The following is a 22,220-nucleotide window of genomic DNA, read 5'->3' as shown; positions in this document are numbered from 1 at the left end:
TTTAGTTTCACATGAAAATCTCACTTTTGGGGCTTGAAATATTTGGATTCAGTCCCGTCCCCCCCCCCCCATGTTATCTTGCTGGTGGTTTTTGCAATAAACCATTTTTATTTTTCCAGTTTTGCTGTGTTCTTTTAGGGGACCAAGTTAGAACTTTGTCCAAGTACTTACAGGGTTTTTTTAGTTTTGTTTTGTTTTGTTTTTGAGGTGGGGGGGTTATATTCTTTGGAATTAGACTATATAAATGTATGATTTATACCCTACATTATGTCTATATTTAGTTTGTATATTTTATCCACTGGAGGAGATTTATATTGCTGGAGGATTATCTTGTGGAAAGAGTAAAAGTTATTGTTGTTCTGACAGTGGTCATGACCATTCTAAAACCTTAATTGATTCTACCTTTTAAATGTTCTCTTTTCCAATTCATTTTCTACTTCTGTTGACAGATTATTCTGTGTGATTTGAACTGTTAAAATAGTCATTTTATACTTAAATTTGGTGTTCTATATGCTTGCTACCCCACAGATAATCACTGCTGAATAATTTACATGTCAATAATTTTTTTTCCTTTAGAAATCAATGTGGACAGAACATAAATCCCCTGATGGAAGGACTTATTACTATAATACTGAAACAAAACAGTCTACCTGGGAAAAGCCAGATGATCTTAAAACACCTGCTGAGGTAAATGTTTGAACACTAGGAATAAGAACTGTTAATTAGCTTGGGTATATTTCTTAGAATTTATATTAAGCTACAAAGAGCAGTTCTTCTGTGTCTCTATTTAGTTAAGACATTGGGTGAAGAGGTTTACTGTAGTTAGAATAGTCAGCAAGAGTAAAATTTGTTCTCCTATATGGACATACTTTTTTTTATTATCATCCTATATTCAAAGTTGTCAAGAATAAGTTGAAGGGTAAAGCAATTTTCTTCAATATAGTATGACCTGTATGATTTTAAAAAAACATGTTAGCAGTTCCAGTTAACCATGGAGTTTGATATAATGAAATTAAATAACCTACAAAATACTTTCTTGTCTTAGAGTAGAATATTTTCTCTTTGTAGACATACCTCTGAAAGGGTATTATTTTGTGTTATACACTTCGACATTCAAAATAGATAAATGTGACAAAATTAAGAGTGAAACAATAAATTAAGCAATATTGCATTTTTTAATAGTCATGCTCAGAAAGAGGTGATCTTTTTCACTGAAGAATGTTTCACCTAGCCAGTGGTATTCCATTTTTATTTTCCTTAACTAAAGAACTCAAGACAGTAAATAAATGTATTTTCCACACATTGTATTACCCCTGTATCTAATATGAAGATAGTGTTTGAGAAGGACGGTTAATAGATAACATTTATTTCTCGTTCATATACACACACTTTCGGGCTTATAGCAAATTAATTTGAAACTAAAACATTAGGATGGATGAGTCAGATTTCACTTCTCCCCAAACTTTCTGTTTGTCTATTTGTACTAATATAAGAATATTCCATTTACTAATTATGGGTGGTGGTTTTTACCTATGGTGAACATAAGAGGGGGTGTACACACAGTTGAAATTCAGGTAGATGACTAACTTTGAGGAAGCATCCCTGCACTTCTTAAGTATATTATCTCTAACAAATTATTTTCCTTTCAAAAGTTAAATGATTTATTCAATAGTCAACAACTCTTTTTTTTTTTTTTAATTATATTTCGAATTTCATTCCCTTTCCTGGTTTCCCTGACACTTAAGCCCCTCTCCCACCCTCTTCCCTTCTTCTGTAAAGGTGTTGCCCTCCCCAACCAACCTCCTTCCATCCCCTTGACATTCCCCTGTACTGGGGTTCCAGCCTTAACAGGACCAAGGGCTTCTCCCTCCCATTGGTGCCCAACAAAGGCCATCCTCTGCTACATATCAGTGGGATATGGGTCTGTCCATGTGTACTCTTTGGATGGTGGTTTAGTCTTTGGAGCTCTGGTTGGTTGGTGATGCTGTTCTTATGGGGTTGCAAAACCCTTCAGCTCCTTCAGTCCTTTCTCTAACTCCTCCAACGGGGACCCCATTCTCAGTTCACCTCTATATTTGACATGCTCTGGCTGAGCCTCTCTCAGGAGATAGCTATATCCAGCTCCTGTCAGCATGCACTTCTTGACTTCATCAATATTACCTAGTTTTGGTGGCTGTACATATATGGGCTATATACCCAGGTGGAGCAGGATCTGAATGGCCATTCCTTTCAGTCTCTGCTCCAAACTTTGTCTCCATATCCCCTCTTATGGATATTTTTGTTCCCCCATTTAAGACGGACTGAAACATCCTCACTGGTCATCCTTCTTGAGCTTCATGTGGTCTGTGGATTGTTTATCGGGTAATTTGAGCTTTTGGGCTAATATCCACTTAATCAATGAATGCATACCATGTGTGGTTTGCTGTGATTGGGTTACCTCACTCAGGATAATATTTTCTAGTTCCATCCATTTGCCTGTAAGTTTCATGAAGTCATTGTTTTTGATAGCTGAGTAGTATTCCATTGTGTAGATGTACCACATTTTCTGTATCCATTCCTCAGTTGAGGGACATCTGGGTTTTTCCAGCATCTGGTTATTGTAAATAAGGCTGCTATGAACATAGTGGAGCATGTGTCCTTGTTGTATGTTGGGGCATCATTTGGGTATATGCCCAGGAGAGGTATAGCTGGGTCCTCAGGTAGTGTAATGTCCAATTTTCTGAGGAACCTCCAGACTGATTTTCAGGAGTGGTTGTACCAGTCTGCAATCCCACCAACCATGGAGGATTGTTCCTCTTTCATGAAATGAATGTATATTGCGTTACATAGGTAGACAATGTCTAGTGAAAACAAGTGTGAATTGTCAGCAATGTTGAGCATGTTATTATTTGCTGAGAGTGTTTTCCCTTCTTTAGCAACTATTGTCTAAATGCCCATGGAAAGAGTACAAATCTGATTCTGGGAAGCCTTATTACTATAATTCTCAAACAAAAGAGTCCCGATGGGCCAAACCTAAGGAACTTGAAGATCTTGAAGGTAAGATGGGAAAACTATTCTATTGGGAAGTTGTTCTATATATACCTGTCACCTGAAAATAGTCCTCCCTGAATAGGGTTATTCAAACTAAGGCCTTATTCTTTAAAAAAAGATAAACAGTTAAATTGTGTGCACATTTTAAACGATGTAACATTTTTGTGGGCTCTTATTTTCTTGTTGCTTTAGATCTCAGTTCTATAGATTTTAAATAGACTTTTATTTGATTTGATTCCATTGAAACTAGGATACCAGAATACCATTGTTGCTGGAGGTCTTATTACAAAATCAAACCTGCATGGTGAGCTGCTTTGATAATTCATTTTCTGTTATATTTAACATTTAGAGTATGTCACTAATTTTCACTAACCATGAATGGATAAATCTGCAGTGAAAGACATTAATTCAAACAATTACTTCTGTATAAAAGTTATATTATAAATGAGCTTAAAGTGTTTAAAATTTTGTCTTGGTATTTTAAATAAACATGAATGTTGAACAGGTTTACATACAAACTTTTAGTATCCCTCAGAATGTTGGTGCATGCATGGGACATGTGATTAAGCTTAATCATGATAGTAAGTTGATCTGAAGTTGATCTTAAGACAGTTATTTTGTCAACATATCAGCTTACACTTAATACTGATTTTGGTTTAGTATCATGAAACAGTATTTTTTTTTTCTGAAAGTTAAATGAATATATAAATTATATATTTATATATTTTATAGAAAGAAAGATTACTCATTACTCACCATTCAAAGTTGACAAAACTCAGGCCATAAAATAACACTCTGTAATGTGATTACTCTTCTTGAAATAGAATCCTTTATTAAATTGATGAGATCAGCTAGGTAAAGGTTATAGGGAAGTGGCAGAACTTTATATCATATTAGTTATGATTACTTTTTATGTGGATATTTTTTCCATCTTAAAATAGATTTTCAGAAATATTTTCCTTATGGAGTCATAGTTGTTAAAATGTTGTTACATACATGGAGCCCCTCATTCTCTAGGGATACAAAGTTAAAGAACGTGTTTTACCAACAAATTAAAGTTTATCTGAGCCTAGAGTGCAAACAAATACTGGGTATTTAAATCTTTAAATCTCTGTTAAATTGTCTGAGTAGGAGCTTATAATAATTTTATCACTAGAATCACAAATTGCTCTTCAACAGAGTATCAAGCTCATTTCTGATATGACTGCAAATGGTTGGTTTGCATAGCTGCTTATCTGCTTATCAGTGCTAATGTGAAAAATGGGCCAGAAATTTCATGAGTTTAATATCAATTTAAATTTAGTGTCTTTTAAAAAGTAGTCTCATCTCTGGAGACAATACTATTGTATTCCTAAATTATAAATCTTTTCAGAGTGTGATTACATGGCCAGTAGCCTTTGGAAAAGATTGCTAACTAATCACAATTGCTGTTGTAAAAAGTTTCATTGTTGTATTGAGGCTTTGAAACTAAAGTAAGCACTTGCTCTTTAAAGCAAGTTTTTAGTGTCAGATGGTAAATTAAATGATGAAATTATGGTACTTTCCTCTTCTTTTAGAGTTTGTTTTCAGTGGCTATATTTAAGAAACTACTTGATAACTTTTCTGTTTTCTTTAATAGCCATGATCAAAGCAGAAGAAAGCAGGTAAGCAATTTTGAAAATGAGTATGATTTACAATTTGGCTATTTCTATAGCATTCATGTTCAGTTATCCACTTTTTTAAAAGGATATGAATGCTAGTTAATAGGATTAGAATAATAGTTTGATGCCTTTGGAAGGTTTTATAGGGGGCTGGGGCGTTAAGAAGGAAATATATTTGCTCAAGTGTATATTTTGCTAGACAAGTACTTTTCATACAGAATGCATTGTTTGTGAATTAAGAAGTTTCTCATTTTTGGAATGAGTGAACTAACTATATTTCTCTGTTATAAAACTAAATTCCTTCTTTTGTCATCTTGAGGAATAGACCCACAGCCTTGCAAATGTTAGCAATCAACTACTGAGCTGTATACCCCCAGCCTACCAAGTTTCCCTTTAATTGTTGAAAGATAGATTTTACAGCTCTTATGAGTTTTGCTAAATATCAAATATGTTATTCAAAGTAGCAGGTTGAAGTAATTGAACATTGGGAAATAAAAGCATTTATATCAATTTATATCATGTTAGTGTACAGGTTTGCTGAAAGCAAAATAATGGTAGAAGTTGGAAGTGGTAACTTATGCACAGTGGTACTTCAGTTCTACTCAAGGAGACTAAGGACACAGTACTGCCTGAGCCTCATGAATCTGAACCCAGCCTAGGCGATATAGCTAGATATTCTCTAAAGCAGACACACATTTAATGTAGTCTTATTCTGTGGTCTTTTGGGGTGCCTTTCTAGTGTACTGTCAATGATTTGTTTAGCCCTTTGTTCCATTAGTGTTACGACTTTTTAATTGACTTTATTTAGCATTACTGTTTATAGTATTAAAATGACTGGTTCTTCCCCCTCTCTCTTTTCCCTTCCCCTTTTCTATTCCCTCTCTCCTTCGATGTATAGCAAGCAAGAAGAATGTACTACAACATCAACAGCCCCAGTTCCTACGACAGAAATTCCTACCACTATGAGCACCATGGCTGCTGCAGAAGCAGCAGCTGCTGTTGTCGCGGCTGCTGCAGCCGCTGCAGCAGCAGCTAATGCCAATACTTCCACCACACCTACTAATACTGTGGGAAGTGTTCCAGTTGCTCCTGAACCTGAAGTTACTTCCATTGTTGCTACTGCTGTTGATAATGAGAATACAGTGACTGCATCAGCTGAGGAGCAAGCACAGCTTGCTAATACTACAGCTCTTCAAGACCTAAGTGGTGATATATCCAGTAACACTGGAGAGGAACCACCTAAACAAGAAACTGTAACCGAGTAAGTTTAGTAACTCAGACTTCTGCAAATAAATACCTGACTTAAAATATAAGACCTTGTTGATGTAGTCAGTGACCATTAAATGTTTCAGTAAAAACCTAAGTTATCTAATGTTGATCTATTTCAAAAGGTGCCATGCCACCAAACGTTTGAAAGTAATCTTACCTTCAAAGTTCAAGTTGTAATCTTACCTTGATTAGCACTGAGTATAGGGTGAGGCACAAATTTAAAAGAATACATGCTATATCTATTAATGTACTATATGAAATCAAAATCAAGGCAAAAAGGAAAAAAATCAGTTTACAAACTTCCAGTATTTTAAATAAAGGCTTGGTATCATGCCCTGGTTTGTTTATTTTTGGTAAGGGGTTATTTGTTTGTTTGTTTTATGTGCTCAGTTCAGCACTACCAAGAAATATTGTAGATTGCTGTTGAACATAAAAATGAATCTTGGAAGATCAGAAGCTCTGTCAAATAGAGTAGAATTAAATTTGTTTTCATTCTTTTTGAGTTATTGGTTGTGTTTGATTTTCAGCTTATTATAAATAAATTGAAAAATACAAACAGCTTTTGAAAACTGCCTGAGATAAGAAAAGGCACTTTATACAGTGAGAAAATCAAAACTTATAATTGGGTTTTTCTACCATAGGATGCAAGGTATAAATGGAAGGCTAATCTGACCAAACACTATAACCCAGTTACTGTTAGTCACACCACCTCCATCTCTCTACTACTTCCTATAAATGTTTCTTCTCTTATGTTAATTTTACAAATAACTGTAATGTTTTGACATTGAGATATTTAAAAAGAAATGAGATGGTATATTTGGAGACAATTAAGAGTAAAGGTCACATTTTCTTTTCCTTCACTGACCTTGGCTATACATATATTTAAGTATATATACTTAAGCATTTGTGTGTGTGTGTGTATATATATATATATATATATATATATATATATATCAGACATTTTCTTCATACATGAACGTCCTTCATCCATCAAGCAATGGCATCTTATGATATAAGCTTTTGAGTTATCATTCTTCTACATTTTATGCTTGAACTTTTTGAATACTATCAAACACTGAGAAGGTCAAAATATTTTATGCAATTTGGTATGATAGTTACATGTAATTTGTGCATATCTATTTTAGAACATAATACAATATAGCTTACATGGTACAATTACCTCAAGAATAATGAGAAATTTCTGTATTCATCACAATTATGTTTTATACTTTTTATCTTGTTGCGATCATTTATATGAATGTGGAAGGCCAAGAGTAATTTATTTTTCATGACTTTAACAAGTATTCTTTCTTGGCAGCATTTTAATATTAGTTCATGAGTCATAATTTCTTACTAATTATAATTAATTTCTGTGTAAGGCCACTTAAAGAGTAATATGTTTACATATATTACATTCTTAGGTAAGTTTCTATTGCAGTGTCAAGTTCATCATTTTTATATTGAACTACATTTTCTAAATTTAGTGTGGGATCCCAAACAAGCAGTTGATAATTCTGTATTAAATTAATTCTGTTTGAAATTACTATTCAGCAGTATTTTTCACAGTATTCCAAATAGTACTTATTTGGAGTTCTAGGTTACAGAGTTACTTGGCTCTTGTGCCATAGTATATTAATATCCAAAACAACACAAGGATAAATTAGCATTGTTGGATTCTATTAATTCTATGTTCGCAAAATTAACCAGACTTGGGTTTTGCTAATTAATCACTTATTGCTCTCTACATTCTTTGTAGTCTTTATATATACATAAAAAATTATGAGGGGTTAAGTGAAGTGTGAAACGTAAGTATAATGAACCATTTATTAACGTGTAGACTAGTGATGTAAATCAGTTTAGTGCAGTTCTGTGTTATTTTTTGGCCTTTACATAGGGTCTGGTAACTGACATTACAGAAATTCTGAAACTTTATGTTCTTGACCTCAGACAGTTGTAATTTTAGGGTTCGTGTAAGAAACTTTCTTCTGAAATTACCAAGTTTTAGGTCAGCTTCAAATAGCTGATACAGAGATTTTCTAAGAAAATAGTTACTGAAATTATGAATAGCATGTTCAAATTTCTGTCTCTCTAGTTTTACTCCTAAAAAAGAAGAGGAAGAGAGCCAACCAGCAAAAAAAACATATACTTGGAATACAAAGGAGGAGGCAAAGCAAGCATTTAAAGAATTATTGAAAGAAAAGGTATTACATAGATTTTTTTTAAGTAATATAATAATTTCCTAATAAATGTTCACTTTAGCGCCTTTATTTAAAATACTAATTACTTGAACTGTTGTAACTGAAAGCAAACTAAATTTGTTGTGTTTTAATTAAACACTTTTGTGAAACTTAAGGTATTAATTTCACAAGCATATTTTTGCCTTGATATTTAAGATTTTTTTCAAAAAGCTTAATCATCATTGTGTTGGTGAACTAATACAGAAAAATACTGCTTAAATTTCAGCGTGAGTTTTTTTCTTCACAAAATTGTATCATTAAAAATGGTTTTAGATTTTATACAAAATCTGCAAAAGGAGGTGCTTGATATTTGCAGTGAGCATTATACTTGCCTTCCTGTGATACTACTGCTCTCTGTGTTCTTGTATGAAGTACTAATTTTTCCTTTAAATAATTTTCAGCGGGTACCCTCCAATGCTTCATGGGAGCAAGCTATGAAAATGATCATAAATGATCCTCGGTACAGGTAATACAACAATTTATACATTTTCTTTTTACGTTAATCTTAGGGCATTTAAAATTGTGTCCAACAGTCTAACTGCATAAAGAGTTGTTGTTCATAGCTTCGTAGTTGGCGTAGAGGTATTCTATGCATGCTACAGCCAAAACCCCAAAGACTTGTCCTGCAGTCTGAGCACCATAGAATCATTTTAAAACTAGAAGTTGCATTTTAGAATCATTTTTTATCTTCAATAAATTATACAAATGTTTTTAATATATGCATGAAACTTTTTTCCAAAGCATTAACATTTGTTTCTCCAGCCTTTATGCTTAATCCTATATGATTATTTTATTATTGTTTAGTGCTTTAGCAAAGCTGAGTGAGAAGAAGCAGGCATTTAATGCCTATAAAGTCCAGACAGAGAAGGAGGAAAAAGAAGAAGCAAGATCAAAATACAAAGAAGCTAAGGAATCCTTTCAGCGTTTTCTTGAAAATCATGAAAAAATGACTTCCACAACCAGATACAAGTAAGGTTTCTTAAGATGCGGAAAGCGATTCCCCTGTTTTTTTGTCCTACTCGGTCATCCAAAATGAATGGTAGTGAACATAGCTGTGTAAATGAGGATGGGGCAGCTCTATAAGGGGCTCCCATAAGTCATTAATTGAGTTCATATAAAGGCCCACTTAAGGGATTAATTAGGGAATAAACATACCACATTAGCTGATATCTGTTTTTAAAGTCTGCAGAAGGTGCCTTAATGTAAGAGAAAATAGAGACTTTTGTTCTTCTCTTGATATTTTTATTGACTGTCAAGGAATTTTCCTGAGTAATGATTTTTAAACTTACAGTGGAGAGTGTTCATTGACTACCTTTGAAAAAATGATCTAAAATTGTACTGATGCATTAAGGAAGTAACATTTGATTTCATAATCACTAGAAAAGCTGAGCAGATGTTTGGGGAGATGGAAGTTTGGAATGCAATATCAGAGCGTGATCGTCTTGAAATCTATGAAGACGTTTTGTTCTTCCTTTCAAAGAAAGAAAAGGTACTCTGAAAATCATAAGTATTTTCAACATTCTTAAGGATTTTACTTTAAAAGAGTAAAACTATAACAGAATTTCTTGACTTAATTTGTATAGTGTATGTTATACATCATATCTGCTCATTGGAAGCTATGTTCAAGATAAAATGAATTAACTCAATCTTTTTCCCTCTTTTCGAAGATGGTAATTATTGTTTAAATCATAGTGGGTGCTGATTTATCTGAATATTTATCACTGTTAAATTGTTTTGCATCCATTCTTAAAGGAAACATAGGTGATAGTTCAGATATTACTAAAACTTTAAATAGAGTTGAATGACATTGAGGACTTTGGTATTTACATGCTATGACTGCTTTCAGTAGCCCTCATTGTAAAATGTGTCTGTACTGCATATTGGTAATACGGACACAAAAACAAAGTTTTGGATTCTGACTTCAAAGACAGATGGAAAAAGTAAAAGTAAGGACTCTGTCACAAACAACAGTAACAAAATAAACAGTGTTGGTACTACAGACCTATATAAAACATTTGAAGCTTATCAGAATATAAAATAATGTTAAGTAATTGCAATTCAGATACCTTATTTGAATGTTAAAAGGTATTCAAACATTTGTTGTAGGAACAAGCAAAGCAGTTACGAAAGAGAAATTGGGAAGCCTTAAAAAACATACTTGACAATATGGCTAATGTTACATACTCTACCACTTGGTCTGAAGCCCAGCAGTATCTGATGGATAATCCAACGTTCGCAGAGGATGAAGAGTTACAGAGTAAGAACAATGACAAGTAGTGCCCTCCAGTCACAAAGAGTTACTGTCAATTTTTGTATGAAATCAGAATTACTCTGACTTTTTATTTAGTCACTAATTCAATTATACACAATGATTTGTCCATTTTGGGGCGGGGGGAGCTTTATTTTCAAATGGGTTCCTTTTAATTGAATTTTAAATTTATATTTTTTCAATTTAGATTTTAGAGATAATTCTTGAAATATGTAATAAGGCAGTCATTTGTAGATCATCGGTGTCTTCTGAACACAGCAAGGCAGCTGCACTTAAAAACTCTGAGTGACTAAGACAGCATGCACAATACTTACTCCCAGCATGCACATGGGAGTTGACCATGAAATCTCACCCTTTGCTATATAATCAAATGCATACAGAACTCTTGAACTAAGATGTTTTAAAAAATGGGGGTCAAGCATGACATTGCTTCTGTTAGTAGTTCATTATACCTTGTACATGTCCTCCTCCGTTTATCCTCTATGATACCTGAAGTCATAACTTGTGTCATTATATAATTATGTTTGAATTCAGATACAAGTGTTTTTATACTGAATTGGAAATTTGTAGAGTTTAATGCAAATAATTAAACTGCTTTCTTTATTAATATTTCATTTTTTATTGAAAAAATACTATAGACATGGATAAAGAAGATGCATTAATATGCTTTGAGGAACACATCCGAGCTTTAGAAAAGGAAGAAGAAGAAGAAAAACAGAAGACTTTGTTGAGAGAAAGGAGGAGGCAGCGTAAAAATAGGGAATCTTTTCAGGTAATAGAAAGATGCATGGAAATGTTTTCAAAGACCAGTCTTATTAAAGCCATGAAAGTAGACATTCTGTTTACCTATGTTCCTATACTTTTCATAGCTAGCTATAAAATAGGCTATCCCTAGTTTTAAGATAATCAACTATTTGTAACTATGTGGCAAAAAATGTTTTTTAGGAGAGCTCTTAGACTTTTGCAGCTTGTAAGCTTCAAGACTGTTTTAAGGTTTAAAGTTTACAATAGTTTAAAGTAGACATAAAATAACAAATAAAATAGATATAAAATAGACATTAAATGGCTGTTAAAACAGAAATCTGGGTCATAGAGCGTAAAATAATGATACAGAGTACCAAATGCTAAAAGTTCAGGCCAAGAGATTCTAATTACAGGCCATGTGGGCCTTCAGCTAAATGTAAAATATGGCTTCAAATCCCATTGGTCTGCATATAGCATGTTTGCGTTTAATCATAATGTAAGTGGTTATTAAATCACTATGTTGGTATTCCTTAAGATACTATGTAGCTCAGTAATTCTGCAGTCATATTTCACCTTTCAAAGATTTGTTTAGAACTATAATAAAATGAATTATCAAAACTGTCTTTTCTAAAATTAATCGTGAGTGGAAAGAACCTATTCAACTATTGTGGTTTGGTGATTACAGTCTTTATTGTTTTGATTTGCTTTGACCTGTCAGTTAACACTTAAATATTAAGTTTGTTACATCTTTGCTAGGAACCTGGCAAGTTGTTTTCTTAAAGTCTTAAGTACAATATTTGAACTCATGTCAACTGTAATAGAAAGGTTTGAGACAAGTCTTTAAATGGAATGAAGGGAAAATGTGTCACAAAGAAGAAAGTGTTGTAAGACAAAGTAGTGCTCCTCTGAGAATGAGCCCTAGATGCACAGAATCTCCATTAAGTTACAAAATGAAAATTACTAAACCCTAAAACAAACTTACTAAATAGGATTCTGGGGTGGAGCCTAATGATAGGTTGATTGTATCATCCTTCAAAGCCTAAGGTACAGGAAAATCTACAAAAATAACAAATACTCAAAATTTGTATAGTGTATGTTGTAAAAATTAGAAAGGATAGCTATATAATCAATCTGAGCTACTTCCTCCCTGTTAAATTACGACCATTTCTAAATTCCTCATAAAACAACCTTAGGATAACCACCTTCTATCAATTCCAATACCAATAAGAAGTAAGCAACTTCTTCAAACCAGGACTTTAGCCCAAAATATATTGATCTGTTAAGCTCAACCTGGAGCGTCAGATTTTTATTTATTAATAGCTTCCATAATACCTGTTGCAATAATATTTAGAAACGTTTTCTATCAGTTCCCAAGAGCCGGATCCTCTTATTCCGGCTGCTACTCTACTACTTGGTCCACAAGCCGCCCTCTCCTGGCTGTCTCCCTTTTAGTTGCCCTCTCCACATGGTTTCCTAGGTAGCACGCGCACGCGCACGCGCACGCACACAAACACACACACCTCGTTTTGCAGAGCATGTTCCCACAGGCAACAGAACCAGATCCTCACGCTCCAGCTGCCTCAAAGCCATTTCCTTCACACACTGTCCTCTTTAGCCCAGTAAATCAAAGTTCCAGAAACTTGTAATTTAGCAATTAGATTTACATGTTAAATTCTCAAAACAACAGTACATCCACAGAATAATTCACTGCCAATTAATAAAGATAGAAACCGACACCTGAACAAGATAAAATTGACCTAGACAGACCATCTGGACCATCATCTTCCTCTGTCTTCTCCATCTTGTTCCTTCCCTGACTCCTCCTCCTCCTTCCTAGACTTTTCCCCGCCCGCTCTTCCTCATCCAATGATAGGCTGGACTCGCCTTGTTGTATAATGACATTATCCTATATGTGTAGACTTAAAAGATACTTAAGATAATTAGTAATCCCTAGCATAATAAGGAAAGGTACAAAATTTGACAAATAGTTGAAACTTACAATTAGACTTTTTAGATATTGTGGCAAGCAAAACCTCAGGACTTTTTTTTTTTTTTTTTACTTTCAGAGTGGATGTGGCGATACCATACACCTAATCCTTGCACTCTGTAGACAGAAGTGGGTGGATCTCCTGAGTGCTCATGGCCAGCCTGGTCTGCTTTAAAGATCCAGGACAGCCAAGGGTACAGGATGAGATCCTATCTCAAAAAGAAAAAAAGGGAAAAGTATTTTATGGATAAGAGAAAAATAGTCAAGGAGGAAAAATAAAGGAACAATTTAAAGATGAGGGATATCTCACAAAAATCTATGAAAGTTCATAATTCAAGCACACATGAATAGCAGCATGAATGAATAAGAAAAGTTAATACTGAGTTGAATCTGAGGTAGAGATCTTCAACCAAGGGAAAATTTATTGGTGATCACTATTCAAGGTAAAAGTAAACTGGAATTTACTGAATACCAGCTTTAAATAAATTAGCAAACTTCATTTGACAATTTTTCAATTAGAGATCCACTGTTGAAATATGATCAGACTCAAAATTCAGTGACTCAAGTGAAATATCAACAAAAATACATGATAGAAAGGAGTAGATTTAAAATCTTATAGCAAATCCCTTTAAAGCATTAAGATTGAAATGCCTTGGGGTTGGGGATTTAGCTCAGTGGTAGAGCACTTGCCTAGCAAGTGCAAGGCCCTGGGTTCGGTCCTCAGCTCCGAAAAAAAAATAAAAAATAAAAAAAGATTGAAATGCCTTAAAAACACCTTCACCACTTTTGTTGAAAAAACAAAAACAGTGGAGATGTAGGAATTATAGGAGCTAAGGACTGGAAGACCAGCAGTAGACACTGATAGTACTGAAGCCACAGTGTGTAGTCCTGACTGTAGCCATAGGAAAGGAAGTGGATGGTGTAGACTAAACATTTTTTAAAGACAGGATTAAGGTATAATAATAAACCCTTATATTAAGGAAAGGAAATGGTTGGAGATCAGATAATGATTTAAATCCTAATTTTCCCAGATGCTTTGAGGAAAGCAAATATATAACTATACTTGATTCATTTTTTTAAAGATTATTTTATGTGTATGAGTATTTCCTGCTAATATGTATGTATCATTCACTTGCCTGATAACCATATAAACATGCATGCAAAACATACATACAAATGATACAAAAAATTACAATAAAAAATTTAAAAAGCCATCAATGAAAGGCGTTTCTGAACAGATACATTGTGGCTGGTATAAAGAATGATCTGCCAGATGGTAGTAGTGCGTGCTTTTAATCCCAGCTGGAACTGAAGTTACAGGTGACCGAGTCATCTTATGGATGTTGGGAACAGCCTCGGTACCAACTGCCCCTAACCACAGAGCTATCTCTTCAGTTCATCCTTTAAAAATTAACCTAAATAGAAATATCTAAAACAAAAGAAGCTATTTGTACAGAACATGCACATGGTCACTCTTCAGCCTCATTCATTATTTGAGAATAGATAATCCCATTTAGTATCTTTGATTTGTGGTTACATACACACACAGCATTGTATGGATTTAGTTGTTCTCGTTTTTTAACTGGAAGTAGTTGCCTTTAGGTATAAGCAACTGAAGACTAGAAGGATAGTACAGTGTTTGAAAGATCTCTTTCTTTGGATGGCTTGTTTATATTATTTGTGGTCTAGAAATATTTTTGCTTACATCAAATAGCAAATATTCTTTGCACCTAAACATACTTAAGCATTTTAGGTTTTGCTAGTACTTTGTACCATGTTTTGTTGTATTTCTTGTAACATTCTACATGTGTTTGTTTCTTGCAGATCTTTCTAGACGAGTTGCATGAACACGGGCAGCTGCACTCTATGTCCTCTTGGATGGAGCTGTATCCGACCATTAGCTCTGACATTCGATTCACTAATATGCTGGGTCAGCCTGGTGAGACGCTTTTGTTTCCACACATACTGTAGGAGTTGGGATGGATGTGGGTGGGGGTGGGAGCAGTTGATGGGAAGGAGGGGTGTGTGCTTTATTTTATGTTTGTTTTACAAACAAAAGTAATTGCAGCTCTTGGTTAGAGCTAGCTTTTTGACTTCTTTAGTTTTTTCATTAGGATCAACTGCACTTGATCTTTTCAAGTTTTATGTTGAAGATCTTAAAGCACGATATCATGATGAAAAAAAGATAATAAAAGACATTCTGAAGGTAAATAAATACTTGTTCTTAACTATTTGAAAATATTAATTCATTGCAGTCATGTGTTATTTATAATAAGATTTCTGGCTTTTAGGATAAAGGATTTGTAGTTGAAGTAAACACTACTTTTGAAGATTTTGTGGCAATAATCAGTTCAACCAAAAGATCAACCACTTTGGATGCTGGAAATATCAAGTTGGCTTTCAATAGTGTAAGTTAAATTATTGCACATATCTACCTTATCATCTAAAAATTACTTAAGGTTGTAGGCCAGTGGAATAAGATAGAGTAAATGGGATTTATAAGGTAAAGTAAAATAAAATGTATAAAGATTTTTCATTGTTAGAGGTCAAATCAAACTTTTATAAATGATATGATAATACTTTTAAGAACAATGGCTTAGATGTTACTTTCAAACAGTGTTTGAAACAGGACTTATCATAACTTATTAGATTTGATTTTTTGATAGTTACTAGAAAAGGCAGAAGCCCGTGAACGTGAGAGAGAAAAGGAAGAAGCTCGGAAAATGAAACGAAAAGAGTCTGCCTTTAAGAGTATGTTGAAACAGGCCACTCCTCCAATAGAACTGGATGCTGTCTGGGAAGAGGTAGGTATATTTGTGCTTCACAGTTGAAAAGACCACTGATTTGTTTGTAGGGGACACAGATAAGCTAAAACTATTTATAAAACATTGTATATATGTCAAAAGTTAGTTGTGACTTGAATTTAGAAATAGTTTGTCTAAAATGGTTTGAATACACTATTACTAGGGGACAGGGTTTCTCTTCACAGCACTGGTTGTCTTAGAACTCTGTAGGCCAGGCTACACAGATCTACCTGCCTCTGTCTCCGGGCATGTACTGCCACACACTGCTAGAACTTTTGAAGGGAGAAAAATTTCACTCTTCGTGAATCACAGTTTTCCCTATAGGTCATGCTTCTTTTAGACATGGTGATAAAAGTTTTCTTCATCTTTGTATATTTATTCCATATCATTGCTTTCCAGATCCGGGAAAGATTTGTGAAGGAACCAGCATTTGAGGATATAACTCTAGAATCTGAAAGAAAAAGAATATTTAAAGATTTCATGCATGTGCTTGAGGTAATTCTTAGTTTGTTGTGACTTATAAAGGTGAAACTTTGAAGTTAAAATAGTCACTGTTCTTATCCAGTAATGTTTTCTTTCTGTAGAATTATTTCAAATGATGAACACGTTTGCATGGGCTATTAAACTTAGTCAGAAATTAGCTTTTTGTTTCATAGTTGCAGAAATTCAGCCATTTGTCACCCTCATAAATCAGCCAGTAATTAATCCTGGGAATACTGAACAACAATTTTTTTAAAACTACGATATATATTATACATATAATCTGATTCAGACATTATACTATATTAGGTACGTCAAAAATCTAGAGAGTTCCTGAATAACAATGAAAAAATAGGAAGTTTTGCTTAAAATAACAGTGGGGGAAAATATCAAGTAAGTCTATAATAGGAATATTTTGACTGGTTTCAGGACAGGCTCCTGTAAATTATCCTGAGTTGACCAATGATTATTAAATAATTATTATAGACTATATGAGATAACCCATTTTTCATTCATAGAGCTTACATGTATGAACTAAATTCTCATAGCAAGTCTGTGATGTTACAAGTAAGCAAGTGGACAACATGAAGTAATAAGTAAATTTTGTACGCAGTGGAGTCTGGCTTATATTTGACTATTAGTGCTTTCAAAAAGTTTAACGTGAAGCCAAGGAATTGACTGAAAGAGCAAAATCCTTGCCCTGCGTTTGCATTTGTAAGGACTGGAGTTCACTTGCCCCCAGCACACATAAATACAGGGGGGATATGGATATGGTAGACTACATATAATCCTAGCACTCGGGGAGGTTAGAAATAGGATCCATGAGCGTGGTATGGCTAGCTGGAATGACAGTCCTTCTGGGTTCCAGTGAGGCAGAATCTGCGGGTGTAAGTAGCATAAACTTAAGGACTCCACAAGCATGCACATGCACACACCACTTGAGACTATTCACAAATAGACACTTTTTAAAGTTCGTGATGGAGTAAATTCTAGACAACTAGCAATTTGTAATAAGCTGAAAGACAGCACACGTGTACTGTGTTGGCATGACAGTTGAGGAGTAATGTGTTAGCTATTTGTTTGGCTTTATTATTCTTGATTAATATCAATGTTAACAAATTGTTTTCTCTGTAAGCTCATGTGGACGTCCATATTGATTCCCAACTGCCCCTTTGACTGACTGGTCCTTGTTGATCCTTAGTTTTTACTACTTTGTACCTTAGACTAATAGGATTTTTATTACTTCGGAGCCTCACAGAAGTATAGAACCTTAAGTTACATCCACAAAAATCTTGTATCAAAATCTTAGCAGAGCTTGGGGAATCTAATTGAAGATGGAGAGGAAGCATTAAAGGAACCAGAGAGATCAAGGACACCACAAGAAAGCCTACAGAATCAACTAACCTGGGCCCATAGGGGCCTACAGAGACTGAATCACCTGACAGACAGTATACATAGGATGGGCCTAATCCCTTGGCACATACGTAACAGTTTTGCAGCTGAGTCTTGTGTATTCCTAAGCAGAAGCAGACAGAAACCCTGTTCCCCTAACTGGGCTGCCTTGCCTAGCCAGAATAGAAGATGTGCCTGATTCTACTGCAGCTTGATATACCAAGGCTGCCTGATACCCAGCCTCCCCTTTTCTGAGGAGAAATGAAGACAAGAAGAAAATATGGGAGTGGGGGAGTGACAGGGAGGTTCTAGGAGAGGAGGGAGGGGAGGAATCGAGGATGTAAAGTAAATTTTAAAAAAAAAATTTTTTTTTTGGTTACACCCCATATTGCAAAGCATTTGAATGTATTTGGAATTTTGAAATGGTGTATCTTAAGGAATGTATGGCCTACCTTTTTTGTAATCAAGGATCTCCAGGTGGTGAAGAGATGGTTCATTGGATAAAGAGTGCAAGCGTGAAAAACAGTCTGCATACCTATCAGGCAGGGGTAGGTGATACAGGGAAACCTTGGGTGCATACCGGCCAGCCATTTTAGCCAAAACAAGGACTTCCTGATAGAAACGATGTCTCAGGGAGAAAGGTTGAAAGCTATAGTATACCGTATTTCTTCATCTAGCCTTTGCATGTGTGCACACACTCACACTTCCTACACTACTTACACACACAGACTCTCCAGCTATGGATTCGTGGTGATTTGAGCTAGAGGTAATGCAGTGAAGTGGCTAATGAGTCTGAAGATGGTAATGTAGGAAAAAGGGAAACTTGCGAAAACCTGATTGATTAATTAAGCCTTGGGGCACCATTCAGTGAAGCAGAGATGAGTTCATTCTTAGCCAGATTTTCCATTTCTACTTTTTTTTGACCAAATATATGTTATCTGAGCCAGGGATATAAACATTAGAACAAGGAGCTTTTACTGTAGCACCTCTCCTTTCCAAGTAGCCTCATAAATATTTTATAATTGTGTAAGTCACAGAATTCATGGAAGTCAGAAGATAAAGTCCAGGAGTTTATTCTCTCCCTCTGCCTTATGGTGCCAAGGATAGAACTGGGGTCTTGGCCTTTACATATTGAACTATTTCCTAACTGTCCCCATACTCTGTCCACCACCACCACCTTCTGCCCACAATAATTTTTTTGATACTGCTAAGTACCCAACCTGTTGTTAAGTAAGTGTTCCTTGTCTGGATTAGGAGGAAATGCTTCTTGGGATGAAATAAAAAGAAATAGATTTTGTGTATCCGAGTTTAAGCTTATTAACCAAACCTAGACAGATTAGCTAGCAAAATTATGCCTTAATACATTCTTTTAATCATTATTGAAAGTTAAACCTTTCTAAGACATTATACTTTTCCCTACCAGACTTTGCTGTTGTCATTTTGGTAAAAACTACTTCATTAATATTTTGTAACATTTTTAATATATAAATGAATATAAAAATGAACACATAATATATGAATTCTAATAAGAATAAAAATGGTTTCTCATATTACTGGGCATCTTATTCTAAACTATCTTGCTTAGGATATTTTTGAAGATCTCATGTGCTTGTGACATTCTCTTGTTCTTGCCTATACAAAGCAAGTGCAGTTCTTAAAGTTTTTTTTTTGCCACTCTAGCATGAATGTCAGCATCATCATTCAAAGAACAAGAAACATTCTAAGAAATCTAAAAAACACCATAGGAAACGCTCCCGCTCTCGATCGGTAAGAAGTGTGTTGGCTGGCACAGTATACTAAAACATCTGTGACTGTGACTGAATGTATTTATGTGTATTATTCAGGGATCAGATTCAGATGATGATGACAGCCATTCAAAGAAAAAAAGACAGAGATCAGAATCCCATTCTGCTTCAGAACATTCTTCTAGTGCTGAGTCTGGTGAGCACTTCCCTTTTTTGAGTAAACCTTGGCATTTTGATTTTCTCATATTCTGACATTTTCTTTTTGCTTCTGTGCGCCACAGAGAGAAGTTACAAGAAATCAAAAAAGCATAAGAAGAAAAGCAAAAAGAGGAGACATAAATCTGTAAGAAAGTTTCTACAGATTTTTAAATTTTCTACAGAAATTTAAACAATTCCAAGACTTTGCTTTAGAAAGGATTCTTAGGGCCTTCTCATAATTACATCTGTGTAGTCATTTACCTTGGGACAAAAAAAAACAGTGTCTAGGTGTGCTTCACCCTAATCTTCCTTTAAAAACATCACTTGGAATTTCAGATAGAAACAGGCACAAGAATTAGAACTCCTAACCTGCCTTAAGTTTTAAAAGAGAGACACTGAGACAGAAACAGAGACAGAAAGTATAAATGCTGGAACAGTTTCTCTTCTAATGTTGTAGATGCATACATATTGGGTTGATGTAGGAGGTTTTAAAAATGTTAGTGCCTGGGGTTGGGGATTTATTTAGCTCAGTGGTAGAATGCTTGAGGCCCTGGGTTTGGTCCTCGGCTCCAGAAAAAAAAAGAAAAAAAAAAAAATGTTAGTGCCTGAGTTAATATTAGATTGGTTAATTTGGATTTTCATGCTGTCCCCTAATATTTTTATCTATCTAACCTAGAACTACTTATTTAAACACTAGCATTATAAATAACTTATTTCTTGGTGATTTTCAACCTTCTTCCGTGGATTAAATGAACAGCTTAGTCAGCAGTATCCTTCCTTATATACAGATCTAAATAAACCAGAGTTATGTTCGATGAAAAAAGTTCAGGAACTAAGGGTGTAGCTTATTAAGAGTGGGTGCTTAGCATGTATCCTTCCTGTGGGGAACACTGGAGAAATTCTTTTCAACTCTGGTTTCAGAGTGGAGCATGATGGCACCCACCTTTACTCTCAGCATCTGTGAGGTAGGCAGACCTCTGAGGTTGAGGCCAGGCTGCTCTCAGAGCAAGTTCCTCCACAGTCAGGAGTACAGAGAAACCCTGTCTCAAGATCTTAACAACAGCAAACCCTGAGTTAACAATTACATTGTACACCTAACCAAATAAGTGAAATGTTATTAAATATTACCTGCATAAATAATTTGTAAAAATAATGGCATGGTTATCAAAATTCTGACGTGTTAATTTTTATTTACATAGGACTCTCCAGAATCAGATACTGAACGAGAGAAGGATAAAAAAGAAAAAGATCGGGAAAGTGAAAAAGACAGAAGTAGGCAGAGATCAGAATCAAAACACAAATCACCTAAGAAAAAGACTGGAAAGGATTCTGTAAGTACTGGATTCTGAAAGTCAAAAGTGATTCCCTCATAAAACCTTGATGGTGCTTATAGCATAGGCTTTTTTTCTTAGTCTGCTAACATAAAAGAAAGGAATAAATTTTCTTCACTGTTTATCAAATAGATTTCTGGTACCATTTATTCATTCATTTCCTGCCTGTATTAGAAGGGAATGCTTCTAGGGATGAAATAAAAAGTAATAGATTTCTGTCGTCGTCATCCCCCCCCCCATTTTACACACACACACACACATACACACACACACACACACACACACACACACACACACACCTTTAGAATATAAAATTTAGAAGGCTCAAATCAGGGTTTCTCTAAATAGCCATAGTAATGTTGCTCATAAATTCAGTTTCAAGAAGTAGCATCCCAACACCTAGTATAGACAGTCACGGGAAAACAGGAAATGGATTCATAAGTTATTATCACAGTGCTTGAGTCCTCTTGTGCACGACAGTGTCAGGACATACAGTAGCATCAGTTTCTTGGTTTTGCCATTTGTTGCACAGGCTTGCTTTGTGCCCTCAGTGAAGAGAAGCCTTTCTGCTTACAGCAGGATGTTCTGATCCATTGACAAGAGTGTTGCCTGGGATTGGTTTTTGTATTTTTGTTGAGTTTTTTGTTTTGTCTTGTTTTGGGATTTTTTTTTTTTTTTTTTTTAGCCTTCTTTGTTTCTTGTTTTTTAAATAATTTTCTACAATGTATTTTGATCATATTCAACCCCCCCCTTTTTTTTAATGTTTTGAATGAATCTGAGTCACAGCCTTCATGAAGAGTGAATCACTATACTTATTCCTTCTGTAGCAGTGGTTTAAACATCTCAGGAGCACTCCACTTTGAGGTTGTATCTCAGATATAAGTCTTGTCTGTGTGTTTTTGAGCATAAGAGTAGAAAACATATAGAGTCTAAGTCTAAAGCTTAAATTGCTTTACAGGATTACCTAAAATCTATCAAATTAGCAAAAGCCATACAGCCTAGGAAGTGGGCACACACATGGCTTCCATTAAGTAGGAACAGTTCATATTGTGTGAAACAAAAGATACTAGTATATATCTTCCTGTTTACATATT

General features: G+C 34.7%; 1 protein-coding gene across 8 annotated transcripts in view; it reads left to right on the top strand.

The window, feature by feature from the left end:
- Positions 1–22,220, top strand: part of Prpf40a (pre-mRNA processing factor 40 homolog A) — a 55,209-nt gene that overhangs the window by 29,052 nt on the left and 3,937 nt on the right. For 2 of the 8 annotated variants that reach the window (XM_032903295.1, XM_032903291.1), the window contains exons 6-25: positions 577–687; positions 2,916–3,036; positions 3,281–3,334; positions 4,649–4,673; positions 5,569–5,931; positions 8,032–8,140; positions 8,578–8,642; positions 8,981–9,145; positions 9,557–9,665; positions 10,283–10,433; positions 11,084–11,217; positions 15,001–15,115; positions 15,291–15,382; positions 15,468–15,584; positions 15,843–15,980; positions 16,380–16,475; positions 19,533–19,619; positions 19,697–19,793; positions 19,879–19,940; positions 20,995–21,126. In XM_032903295.1, coding sequence (XP_032759186.1) covers positions 577–687; positions 2,916–3,036; positions 3,281–3,334; positions 4,649–4,673; positions 5,569–5,931; positions 8,032–8,140; positions 8,578–8,642; positions 8,981–9,145; positions 9,557–9,665; positions 10,283–10,433; positions 11,084–11,217; positions 15,001–15,115; positions 15,291–15,382; positions 15,468–15,584; positions 15,843–15,980; positions 16,380–16,475; positions 19,533–19,619; positions 19,697–19,793; positions 19,879–19,940; positions 20,995–21,126 — 2,343 coding nt within the window. Of the gene's footprint in view, positions 1–576; positions 688–2,915; positions 3,037–3,280; positions 3,335–4,648; positions 4,674–5,568; positions 5,932–8,031; positions 8,141–8,577; positions 8,643–8,980; positions 9,146–9,556; positions 9,666–10,282; positions 10,434–11,083; positions 11,218–15,000; positions 15,116–15,278; positions 15,383–15,467; positions 15,585–15,842; positions 15,981–16,379; positions 16,476–19,532; positions 19,620–19,696; positions 19,794–19,878; positions 19,941–20,994; positions 21,127–22,220 lie in introns of all 8 variants that reach the window. The other 6 variants (XM_032903294.1, XM_032903290.1, XM_032903297.1 and 3 more) reach the window with 3 other exon arrangements.

Source organism: Rattus rattus, chromosome 5 (assembly GCF_011064425.1).
Source record: "Rattus rattus isolate New Zealand chromosome 5, Rrattus_CSIRO_v1, whole genome shotgun sequence".
NCBI lineage: Eukaryota > Metazoa > Chordata > Mammalia > Rodentia > Muridae > Rattus > Rattus rattus.
The sequence above is the reverse complement of the archived record's forward strand: the minus strand, read 5'-3'. Positions and strand labels throughout refer to the sequence as shown.